Genomic DNA, 12,651 nt, shown 5'->3' on the forward strand with positions numbered 1-12,651 from the left:
AGTGATCATGGCACAAAGATGAGACTTGGGGGTAGGGGAAATCCCCCGTTCCCAGCCTCTGCCTCCTACCACCAGTCACATGGCTGGCGGGGGCGGCCCAGAGAAGGGGCCAGGAGGCAAAAACATCTCCCAGGCCAGCATGCAGCAGGTACACTCCCGCCAGCAGCGATGCCTCTGAGCCTGCCTAGAGCGCACACACGCGCACAAGATCAACCGAGGTAAGTGCCAGGTCTCTCTCGCCCTCGCCAGGAGGGTAAGGGGACCTGGCACCCTTAGCCACCACAATACAGAACAGAGCCCTTAAATCAGGCACACTTCATTCTGCCACGATGCAGTTTTCTGACATAGGTCTAAAGCCAACTTATTAGCAAGCCAGGAAAGCGGCTTTATTTTTCACAAGTACTTCTTAAAACAACCATCTTCCCAAAAGCTATGCTATCAGCAGATGTACACGATGCCCCTGCTTCTAGGCTGCATCACATCAAACGGCACATGACTGCACCCAATTGAGCATAACATAAAGGCAGCCCCCACCCCAGTATGCTGCCATCGCACACAGAGGGAAGGTTTTGTTACAGTATGCGATAAACTCAGGCACTCAATTCATCACCTGCAGTGCTGCAGTCCAGCAACAGATTCCCTACGAGGAGCCAGCAGAGATTTGGGAAAGAAAACCTGCAGTGTATCTGCAACCCTGAATAATAGATCTGAACTTGAACAGGGCATTCTGCAGTGGCTCTCCTGCCAGATCTTTGGATGAGAGACAAACTACCAGCTTCATCGATGAAGAAATCAGTTTGCATCTGATGGACTGAATTATATCCTGTTCTTTTAGATTCTGAAAGAGAAGAAACCATGAAAAGAAACAAAAGGCACCTGCTTTTAAAGCTGTGCCCTGCTAGCAGTTGCTGCTCATACAACAAACAAATGGCAACGTATATGGCCGGCAGGGTCTTGCTCGTGTTCATATCGACTCCCTCGCTTGAATGGACGAGTTTTACTCACTTTAGTTCTTGTAGCATTCGCTCAGACCACCTCAGTTTTCTAAAAAAAGAAACACACACCCATCCCTAACTTCTCTCTTCCTTTGTAGCTGCCAATCAGGCTTGTTTTCAAAGCAAGCTTTTGATGTATTATTAAAAAGATGATAATGTTGAGGGGAAGTGAATGCCTTTGGAATTCAAAATATGGTCTCAAGAACTACATTTTAGGGCGAAGATGTCTAAAGACCTATCAGTCTATCCAAGACCTATCAGTCTATCCAAGCATAGCGTGAGTTTCACTGATCTTCAGCAGCCACATCTACCTTCCCCTTCTCACTTAACTTTGTCTTTTCAAAAAAAGTGTGTTGATCATAACAGCCATCACCACATTGCAACATTGATCTGGACTGGAGGGAAGAGTAAGTTTTTATGACACCAGAGGCACCAACCAGACATACTACAGGGCCGGTTTTCCAACTGTAAACTGCTACCTTGGAATAGCAGTGGTATGTACTTACCAGAACACTAACACACCACAATGGCGCTTCTTATGTCCCCTCAGTGATCAATTCGGCAGGCTTGATATACAATCCCCAAATATAAATACCCCTCCCCCGCTCTATTAATTCAGCTTCTATACCACAGCATGATGAATTACAGACCCACGAAATCAGCAAGGCGCTTTAATTTCCACTAATTCAGGGCATGGGAACTGACCACAACCTCCAGGGGTTTGGTACTATAGTTCTTCATGTTTTCCTACTTTGTGCATCCTCCCTAGAGGAAGATGTACAGCTAGAAGTGCTACCAGTCCTACAACCAAACCACAACTAGCCCAATATGGTTCTTCAGCATTCATCTTGCTCCTTTGGACCCTTCTGGCTGGAGTTTGCATTGTTCTTTGGTAGAGAATCAATTTGCACCATGAACCTTAAAAAAATTCCATTGAGAGAAGCGCAAAAATAATCTGTCAAGTTCCAACCTGATATGGTGCCAAACAGCCCTCTAGGCAAGTCCTTAACTTTCCTTTACAGTTATGTTATTCTGCTACCATTTCAACTGTATACGCACACACAAAGCGGCTTTGTTATGCAATAAGGAAGGTACGTTCCCAACAGTTTATGAAATCAAGTTCATTGGTACAGTATAAAATCCTACGGACATTTCTCCTAAAGTATATAAGGATTAATACATTCCGTCCCTGTTGCTTTATTTCAAGTTACAATGTAAATACTGCAACAAATTCTTCATGAAGTATATTTTTTTTCTCCTTAAACACAGCCCCAACGGTTGTGGTGGTGTGACAGTTTGCTGCCAGTTGCAGATTGAAAGTCTTTTTAAAATAAGCGCACAAGCTGTACAGCAGAGGGAGGAAAGAAGGAAGAGGCACTTCTTGATTGGCTGGCTGGTAATTCCAAGACATCCCTTTTTCCAGTGTAATGTTAAACTCCTGACACGAGATGGTGGTGGCGGCGTTGGTTGGTTTTAGGCACTTGGCAGCGAGGGTTTCCAAGGGAGTGCCAAGCTCTCTGTTATGTCATCAGAATCGGTTTCTGCCGCACTTCCAGAATGTCTAAATTTTTAAGAGAGAGAAACGTGACAGGGAATACTATGGAGGGTTCTGCCCCGCCCCCTAACCCCAGTATTATAAAATGGACATCCAAAAACGGTTAAGGCACTTCCAAAGCTACTCCCTCCCCACTCCATTCAAGTCTTTAGCTACGAGGAAAAGCCTGGAAAGGGAACTTCTGGACCCCGCTGCCTTGGAGCTGTCTTGAAACGTCCATCCGGTTCAGCCGGACCACTGTTGTGTTCATAGCCTTGCCCAAGCTCCGAGTGACGAAGGCAAGGGTGACAAGAAGCCTCATGAAAAGTACATTTGGAAGTCTGGGTATGGGAAAACTCAACACATCACTCTTGGTGATTAAATACAGAATTAATTTGTTTCAAAAGCATACTTAGAAACACACGTATGACCGATAATTAAACAAGCACAGTGCAAACGTTTTGATTGGATGAAAACTTTAAAGCAATTTCAGAAGCATTAAACAAACTGAATTTTGGTGCTGAAATGTGCGCCAATGCTCATTCACTACCACTAAAAAGTTTCGGAGTTTCTCGTCCCCAGCTATGGAAGCAGAGGAAGGAAAGGTTAAGTGTCCACCGCACTGTCCTCTGTAGCTGGACACTTAGCCAGCCCTGTGTCCTTTTCCAGTATATGTGAAGGGGAATTTTAAATCATCTGAGATCAATTGTAAATGGAACCCTAAGGGGGCTTATTACACCAGCAGTTTTTCCTGCCTTCTGTGAAGAATGGGAGGCATTCAGCACACCTGGTCAGTGAGGTATGAATGCTGGTGAATTATGAGGCACGGTTCTCTGGATCAGGAATGCAGAAGAGGCCTCCTCACCTGTTAAAATTCGATGTAATGGTAATGTGACATAGGTTAAATGTGCATAGAGTAGGAAGTTTTCATCCGTCCTGTTCAGCTTCAGCCACGAACCCACAAGAGACCTTCCAGTTCCAGACAAGGACCGCGACCGGAGGTTTGTGGCATTGTGCAGATCTGCCAGAGCAGAACAAGGCAACAAGAAGGAAACAAAGCATTATCATCCATCCCACAAACATCACTTCATTGCCTTGCTGGAGAAGATCAACAGGACCAACTAGGCCAGCCTTCTAGTTCCAAGAGGAGCCCTACTGTCTCTCCTACGCATCTGGCAATCGCCATCCGGCCTGCCTCTGAACTCAGAGGTTTCACCCAGCTGCCATGGCTCACAGCTGCCGACTTGCTTATATCCACATAGGAAACTGCCTTGTACCATGTCAAACCAATTGGTCCATCTCACTCCCTACTGTCTTCTCTGAGCCACTGAGCCAAAGCACCTAGTAAACACCTTGCCCATTTATCTCCCCAGGATCCAGGAACCACAACAACAGGGAACAAACGGAAGGATGTTAACGCAGGAGAGCATTCAAACAGGCTGTTCTTCCTCACACGCCTCTAACATGTTACAGTCCACCTGAGCACTTCACTCAGCTGTCATGTGTCAATCCAGGCTTAGACAAAACCTCTCTAAAATGAAACTAGCTAGTTCTAACATTCTCGTGCTTACAACTAAAATAAGATGCTTCAGAGTAACCAGCCATCAAGGCTGCATATTCTCCATAAGACACTATTTGTGCAGACTTTGAGGTGCCACAATGTGGCCCAATGGGAAGACCCAGGCAACCTACAGGCACATGAGCAAAGAGTGACTTCACATCCAGCAACACCTAAAACTTACTCTGCAAAAGAGTAAGGGAAGCCAGTCTGGTGCAGGTGGTTAGAGCATTGGAAACCCCTGGTCTGAATCCCCAGTGCTGCATGGAAGCTTGCTGGGTGTGTCCTTAGGCCAATCACACACATTCAGCTTACTTCACAGTGATGTTAGGAGAATAAAATGAAGGAGAACAACGTAAGCCCACTATGGGTCCCCACAGAGAAGAAAAGGGCGGCAAAAGAAAATAAATAAATAAAAGCCTGTTGTGGAGGTGCCCCCCCCCGCCCCCCCCGCCCGTCTTCATGGCACAGTGCGTGGCCCAGAAAGAGGCCCAGAGAAGCCAAGCGTCAAGCTGCCGGCAGCAAACAGGAGGCCACGGTCCTCCCTGGGCTTGCTCACCTCCCTCATCATCATCTCTGAAGAACTCCTCACTATCATTGGCTGAGTGGGATTTTTTCATTTCAGCAATTCGATTCCGGGGCACTTTTCTCTTGAGAGATGGGGAAAAAAAAGAGGGGCGGTTGTTGCGTTCAGGAGTTGGGGGAGTGCTGAAGGAAGTGACCTGAAGGGAAAAAATAGAAGAGCAAGTTATTAACAAGGAAGAATTAGGAAATGTAAAACAATCACTGTTCTGATAACAGCAATCTGGTTTTGAATACTATTCAAAAGTAACTTTGCCTAAACTGCCATTTGAGGGAGATAAAAACTACCAACTTTTCTGCATGGGCAATTTACTCTTCTTTTTTTGAGTGTTTGGTCCTTAAGGATCAAATTCATTTTGGCTACCTACCTCTCCGCACACCGCTTTCAATACTCTTTTTTGGGTCCACACTGCCATGAGATAAAGAGGATTATGTGGTAAGGTGTGGAGATCGCTGTTGGTGTCACTGGTGCCATCACATCACCACCACCCTTTTGAAATTTTCACATATGCCCAATTGCATCATTATGCCCAGCACTAAGGCATTGGCAGTGGTCAAAAGCAAAAAAGAAAGAAGCAAAAGCAAAAGAAAACCCAACATGGTGCACGTGCTGTGTTGGTGCAGTGTAATCTCAAACACTAACTTTGTACCCCAAAAGCCATAGATAGCTAATCTCTGAAAGCCTAAAAGAGATTCATGTAACCACAACACAAAGTAACCCTTGTCATTATACCGTTATGATATAACGGCAGGGAAAGAAGATCAATGGCTGCTACATCCAAATAATACAATCGGGTACGAATTGAAAATAGGCATAGAACCAAATACAGATATGAAACACGGCAGAAACACCACACAACACATTAAAATTATGTGGAAACAGGCCCTGCCCCTTCACCCAGGCCTCTCTCTGATGCAGATCAATAAATGCCTGATTTACATGTTACTGGAACTCTTAGTTCCCCCCTTATGACAACAGATCCCTGTCACACAAGCCTCTCTTACTCCTTGCCACCCAGGTAGGTGAAGGCTGGGAGTCCGCCACACTCCACCAGTCTAGCCTCCACTACAGCATGCAGAGACCCCTTGGTCCTCACAGGGTCCTCTCTCCCCTCTTCCAGAGGCTCCACCAGGCAGGCAGTCCCTTCCCTCTATTTACCTTTCCTCACCTCGCTACTGTTCAAGGCTATTAGGGAAAAGGGAACTTAGATGGTACTTTCCCTGTACATCGGCTATCACCATTTAAACTTGGCCCATTTAACATGGCCAGAGGGTTTGCGCGTGCATGCTGCGCGCAGTTATTTTTTCTCCTCAGCCAACAATTTCAGGTCAGCCAGGGTCAAACAAACAAACAAAAAACCCTTTGTTTACAAGATGGAACACAGGAGTGAATGGGTAACAGAGCTACACTTACCTGTAACTGCTGTTCATTGAGGTCTTCTGTGCAGGCACATAAGGGACCGCGCGTGCACAGGCCTGCCGACTGGATGGATTTTACAGCTTTTCTCTCCTCCAGAGGGGCCGTTCTCCTCCTAGAGCGCCTGCACGGCAGTTTCCTGCTGAAGATGCCCGCGCTCTGGGGGAGCACGCCCCCCCCCTTACCCTCAGTTCCTCCTTTGCCGCCAGACTCTCCATGTGAGCAGTGAAGAGCACCCAGCGGGGTAGCAGGGAGGGGTGTGTGTGCCTGCACGGAAGACCTCAATGGACAGCAGTGACAGGTTAAGTGCCACCCTCTTTTCATTGCTGGGTCTTCTGTGCAGTCCCACATGGGAGTTCAGCAAGTGATCACCAGGAGGACGGTTGACTCTTCGCTGAAACCAAGCTTGCCAAACTGCTCCCTGTGATGAGTATCCAGGGCATAGTGCTGACCACAGCAGCAGCAGGTGCCCTATTGCCACTTGCCTCTCTCACAGAATGGAGTATCTTAAGAAGTGTTGTCAACGTTGGTTGAGACCCAGTAGTCTGTGTATGGGTCCCCAATGGACAAGACACAGAATTTGCATGACATAAATTGACAAATTATAAAAACTCCACTCACAAGAATGCAAAAATAGTTCTGTGTCGTACCTAACAGAGGAGTTGGATAAACCTGCCCCTGTTGGAAAACCACAAGGTATTCTAATACGATAGTCAGTGCACAAGCATAAGGATTAACGCCTGCAGCTCCTGCCCAAGTTCTAAGCCTGGACCATTCCTGGTAAGAAAAGTTTACATAGAGTGTAAGCTCTGTTATCTCATCAGGCAGGTCAACTAATAAAGCGTTAGTTTTGTTGTAAGATTCATCTGGGGACAGGATGGTACTTGGTTCCTTCATAAGAAAAGGAGATCCAGTACCTAGAGAAGCAAAAGATATTGGCCTTGGCCCTCCCAACAGTTGACAGAATCACGATGCTGTAGTCAAAAAGGTGCTGTTACAATATATGTGGTTCATTCTGCTTGCATTTTCTCCACCACCAATAACAGTGGAATAGGCGGAAATGCATAAAACAGTGTCCTGACCAACTGGATCGGAAGGATTGTTCCTCGGGAGGCTGTGTCCTGCTCCCTTCTGCAGTAGGATATGGAAGCCGTGCTGTCTTCTTTTCAAATGAAGAGATTTAGCTCTGAGAATGTCTGTACACGTCATTCCCTAATCTGTCCGCAAGAGAGAAGCGCATCTTGAGCCACCCTGAGTTTCAAACCCAGGTGTGTGGTTTTCATTCTTCCATAGATACATGTCATGACTTTGAAGTCCTGGCAAGATATTCCCCAGTCTCCTAAGGAAGCATCAGGGGTGACAGAGGTATCCATTGGCCCAGGGCCAAGTTCAATTCCTTTGAAAAACAGGAGTCAACAAGTCACCAGTTCAACGGCTTATAGTAAATCTGGGTTACAAGGGAACAGAAACCAAAGCTGTAGTCTTCTCGTGTGCATTTCTGCCCATGGTGTGGCCGCTATAGACGCTGTCGTCCTGTCTAACAGTGCCTGGTCTTAATGTCAATTGCAAGTTCCATTAGGAGGGGATATCCTGTAACTGTATCCTTCCATCCCAAGATACAAATGCTACCATTGCTCTAAAGTGGCCCTTAGGATCTGCACCCTTGCTGGGTACAGGGGCTACTTACTAAGTTTAATGATGAGGCCCAAACATTGGCATTTCCTGACCGTCAAAGCCGTCTAAGTTTGAAGGGCCCCCCCTACAATCTGCGGTAGTCAGGCCACCATCCAGATCAGGATGGACAGAATGCCCAGTGTTCTAAGAAATGTCGCTGGGGTTAATGCCAAACCAAAGGGTAAGACCTACATAGTAGATCGTATTTCCAAACCGAAGTCTCACAATTTTTCTGTAGTTCTCATAAACTGAGAGATGAGACCCGCGTTCTAGTGTTCATGTTGCAAACCCCAGATCAGGATTATTGACTGCAGGATCAGGAAGAAATACCTTCCTGAATTTGTGCACCCTGATAGGCTCATTTAATCTCGAGTCTGATACGGGTCTTTCCCCCGTCTCCTTGAACATTAAGGAAAACTCTCGAATGGAGAACTAATCCAGGCCCCGATTGTGGTGCTCCTTGTACCACTCCTTTCCCAGTTAGTGTTAGCAGCTCCCACACAAGTTGCGGTGATGACTGCACTGACTTACTAGGGAAGAAACCCAGAGACAGGAAGAAGAGACTCTGACTCAGTTTTACAACTACTGGAAGGAAAAAAAAAACATTTCCAAGGCCTGAGGAACAACATTTGCAGTTGTGTTCAGTGACAACCACTGAGGCATCTTATCCTAGACAGGACTGTTTCTGCAGCACATCTGGCATCAGAAGCTGGGCTCCCTTGCTTGTGTGAGTTTGTATTTCTCTAGTATTGCCCCTGTTCACTCATGGTAGACTGACCTTGAGGATACTGGTGGTAACACTGGCATTAATAATGCCTTTCCCTATAATGCTGTTGCTGCCTGTCGAATGGCCTCAAGCTGCTGGGGAAGAGCGCCATATAGTCTGGCTGCCTCGTGATCTTTCCTCTTCTTTTAGAGGAAGTTTGTCAGTGCTTGCCTCTGCAAGCCTGGTCTTTGTTGGAGGTCTCCCATCCAATTACTAACCCAGGCCAACTCTGCTTACCTTCTGAGATCTGAAGAAATCAGGGTCAACTGGGCTATCCAAGTCAGGGCTGCGAAAATAGTCACTGGTTTCAGACACAAGTCTGCCCCTTGAAGGGTGGGCCCTCCATCCCGGCACCAGGATTTTACAGGTGAGGCAGTAGCCAGTAGCCCTGCGTGCCTCCTGGGAGCCAATGCTGATGTCAGTGCTCTTGTGGAGTCAGCCACGTTCTCACCAGTGTTATATTGCTGCTTTAGAGGCCCGAGTGCCTCCTCTTGGATAACTTTAGCAAATACTCTCAGATTTTCAGGCAAGTGCTCATCCTAAGTAGCCCCTTACGTTCCATAGGAATATCGAGTAGACTCCCATAGCAGTGGTGTAATTCACTATTTTAAAGTCAACAAAGCAGACAGCTGCCTGTCCCGTGTATCAATCATCTCTGCCCTCTCTGTCAGTGGGTACAGAATAAGGTCCTTGCCCTTGTCCTGTATACATTTCCTCTTTAACTCGAGAAGAACGCAGAGGATGCATAGAAGGGGAGCATAAATGTACTCCACTGTCACATACAGTCCCTCAAGCATATAAGTAAAGGGGAGTGGCACTGGTTACTCAAGCAGGGTGGTCACTACATCCATATGAAGACAATAACAACAATTTGAGTGAGGTAGGGGCAGTCGAGGGGTTGTAATTCTCTCCATTGCTAGCATCTCAAGATCAGCAAACGAGCCTCCATCTAGGGCTCCTCCCTTTTCTCAAAGTGTTTCGACTTGGAGCCCGCCTCTTACCTAAGAGGCTCTGGGGCACTGCGCGCAGTCTCTCTTGGTTCCAAGGCTCTCAACTGAGCAACTGTCGGATCCCAGGAATGGAGTCGAGGACCGGACCTTGCCAGATGGTTCCGACCAGCCCTTCAAAGGGGGCCTGTCGGATTCGATGGGAAGCTGTTGGATCTGTGCTGCTGCAGCAGTTGACAGCAAGATTGGTGTCGAAGTTGGATCCGTACGTTAGCACGCTCTGTGAGTGCAGAGGTATTTGCTATTGGGTGGGTTGTTGTCGCCAATGCCAGCGTCCACAATATAGCCTTGAGCATGGTAGGTCTTTCGGCTCCACCTTGGAGAATTTCACATTGCGGTCTTCCCCAGGCAAATGAGGAAACGAGTGTCTGTCCGTCCTTGTTATTTTATTGCACACTGGGTGCATATATACAGAGGGCATCAACAGCCATGAGCAAGTCAGAAAATCTGCTCTCTCTCTCTGCAGAAGGGAAACTGCGATGATGGAGCTCTCGAATACAGGAGAGGCTCCTGCCAACGATCCTCATCATTTTTGTTGCACACTGGGTGCGTTTTAGTAGGGCTTTATCAGCTGTAAGCAAGTGAGAAACTTCGCTCTCATTTTCCTTCCGTCTCTCCGCAGGAGGAAAGAAAAACAGTGATGATGGAGCTCATCAAGCAGAAGCTCCTACTGACTATCCTTGCCATTTGCTGCATGCTGGCTGCGTTTTTCTTTAGCTAGGGCTTCACCAGCCATGAGCAAAGTAGGGGCATCGCCCTCTTTCCCCTTCTATCCCTCTACAGAAGAGGATTGACGACAGGGAGCTCCCAAATATGAAAAGCTCCGACCAATGCATTTTTAAATATATAAATAGGGCTCTATCAGTCATGAGCAAGTTACTTTGCCCTCTTTCTCCTTCCATTTCTCCACAGAAGGAGATCAGCAACTCGTGAAAAGAGAAGCTCTCACCTGCGATCCTAACTGGTTGGCAGCAAAGAAGGAACTGAGGGTAAGGGGGATAGACGCCCAGAGCGCGGGCATCTTCAGCAGGAAACTGCCGCACAGGTGCTCTGGGAGGAGAGCGCCCCCTCTAGAGGCAAAAGAAGCTGTAAAATCTGTCCGGTTGGCAGGCCTGTGTACGCGCAGTCCCATGTGGGACTGCGCAGAAGACCGACAATGAACTTAAAGTAACAAAGGCAGAGCTCTCTCTGATGCTTTCCCTCAGCTGTATCTCAAAGCCTTCTCTGCCTGCCCAGCATTCCCCTCGCTCACATGGGCTGTCCCTCAGGAGAGGCAGAGCTGGAGCCATTCCTGTCCATCACACCCCTCAATAAAACAGTCTCAGCTCACCACATCCACACTTGTGCTAGGAGCAGCATCGCTTTGACAAAAGATCACCTTATAACCATACGAGTTTCATTGCTCCCATGGGCACCCCCCCCCTTAAACCAGCAGATCCTAGGAGTGAGCGGCTGCTGAAGGAAGGCCTTCTGCCTCAGTCCCATGCGGCTGTAGTGGGAATATGGGACCAGAGCAGAGGCAGGACAGGAGGCCTAGGGACACATCCCTCCTGGACCACAGACAGGATTGCCGCGGGCCTGACTCATTCTCCGGTTATAACGGCCAAAGGAATTGCTGAATAATTTCACAAAATCAAAAACCATTTCCCAAAGTTAACAGGACTTAAGTAGTTAAGAGGAGTTCTGGAAGAGGACATGGTCTCCTTGGGTTTCCATGCAATGCCCCCGGTATGGTCCAAGGTGGAGTTTAACCTTCTGCAACACAAACTGGTGGCCCCAGGAGCACGCTCTGGACAACAGGTAACTTACTCTCTCATGCAGAGGCGAGCCAGGGTTCGAATCTTCCTCTGTTCCACAGGGAGAAGTATCGCCTGTTGAAACACGACTCACTGCCATCTCTGCATGACCCTTTCCCTGCGGCCCCTTCATTCGCACAAATTCCATGTTGTTGTACTTATAAAAGCCAAAGGACATCTTCTGCGCCATTTTTGCAGCAACGCTTACCTGCGAAGGAGAGGAAAGGGATGCGCTCGTCATAGCACAGATTTTGCTGAGGAAGGCCTGCCTGTGATTTCAAGTTCATAGCGGATTTGGAATAAGGAAATACTGAACAAGTCTTGCCATGAATAAAAAAAACAGGGATTTCACTACAGTGGCCAGCCAACCCTAACATATTTCTTTCAACAGGTGTATAACATTTGACCAATGAAAGAGGGAAATCGCATCCAACCCACTGTTGCTCCCTTTCCACCTGCTTGCAAACTCTCATTTCTCTTCTTTCCCTCTGACCACTGCCCAACCACCACTTTCCCTCCCTTCCAACTCCCCGCAGGACCCCACTTCTCTTCCTTCGCTATCCCCCACTCCCTTCCAAGTTCTCCTACCAGCCATACGCCCAGCAAGAGGAGAGAGAGAGCTGAAACAAAAAGTTCTTTCTGCTTTAAGCTTCCGGCCACATGCTGAGGGAGGAGGGGCAGCAGCAGATATCGGCTGGTAGCAACAGCTTGAAGCTGAAAATGCAGAGGACACACTTCCACCCTCCTCCCCTCTGAACACCCAAATGGCCCCCAGTGCAGCTGATTCATCCTCCTCCTCCTCCTCCTCAAACCCTCTATTGCTATTACCCTGGCCCCCTCCTCCGCCTGTGGTTTTTTACCCACAGCAAAAAAAATTTTCTTGGAGTGCTGACCATGACTGCGTGGTAACTCTCAGCATTTTTCATTCTCATTCTATGGTTTGGAGGGGGGGGGGGCGCAAGGGGTGTTCCCAGGTTTGCAGAAAATTAATGGTTTTTTCTTTCTTGGATGCAGGACACGTTCCAATGTTCACTCTCACAGGATTCAATGGATCTCATGAAAGAGGAATGGCAACCCCAGAACAGCACTCTGGTCACTAGATCTAATGATACACAGGGCCCAAAAATGCAGGTCAAAAAAGCCACACACCAGAATTTCTCTTCAAACCTGGAGGAAAACCCCAGGTTTGCAGAAAAATCTGAAAGCGAAAAAATGGTAAGGTGATTTCTTCACAGCCTCCAACCTCAACTGACAAGGGGGTGGAGTCCAATAGCACCTATAAGACTAACAACATTGGTCCAAGCTTTCATGAGTCACAGCTC

At 47.6% G+C, this 12,651-nt stretch overlaps 1 protein-coding gene across 2 annotated transcripts in view; it reads right to left on the bottom strand.

The window, feature by feature from the left end:
- Positions 1–1,652: 1,652 nt before the first annotated feature.
- The window catches only part of KIAA0930 (KIAA0930 ortholog), a 59,969-nt gene continuing 48,970 nt past the window's right edge, over positions 1,653–12,651 (bottom strand). For both annotated transcript variants that reach the window (XM_055000377.1, XM_055000376.1), the window contains exons 7-10: positions 11,343–11,537; positions 4,647–4,809; positions 3,395–3,550; positions 1,653–2,556 (exon numbers count right to left, since the gene is read on the bottom strand). In XM_055000377.1, coding sequence (XP_054856352.1) covers positions 2,516–2,556; positions 3,395–3,550; positions 4,647–4,809; positions 11,343–11,537 — 555 coding nt within the window. In that variant the 3' untranslated portion in view covers positions 1,653–2,515. The remainder of the gene's footprint in view (positions 2,557–3,394; positions 3,551–4,646; positions 4,810–11,342; positions 11,538–12,651) is intronic.

The sequence above is a fragment of the Eublepharis macularius genome, chromosome 16, assembly GCF_028583425.1.
Source record: "Eublepharis macularius isolate TG4126 chromosome 16, MPM_Emac_v1.0, whole genome shotgun sequence".
Taxonomy (NCBI): Eukaryota; Metazoa; Chordata; class Lepidosauria; order Squamata; family Eublepharidae; genus Eublepharis; species Eublepharis macularius.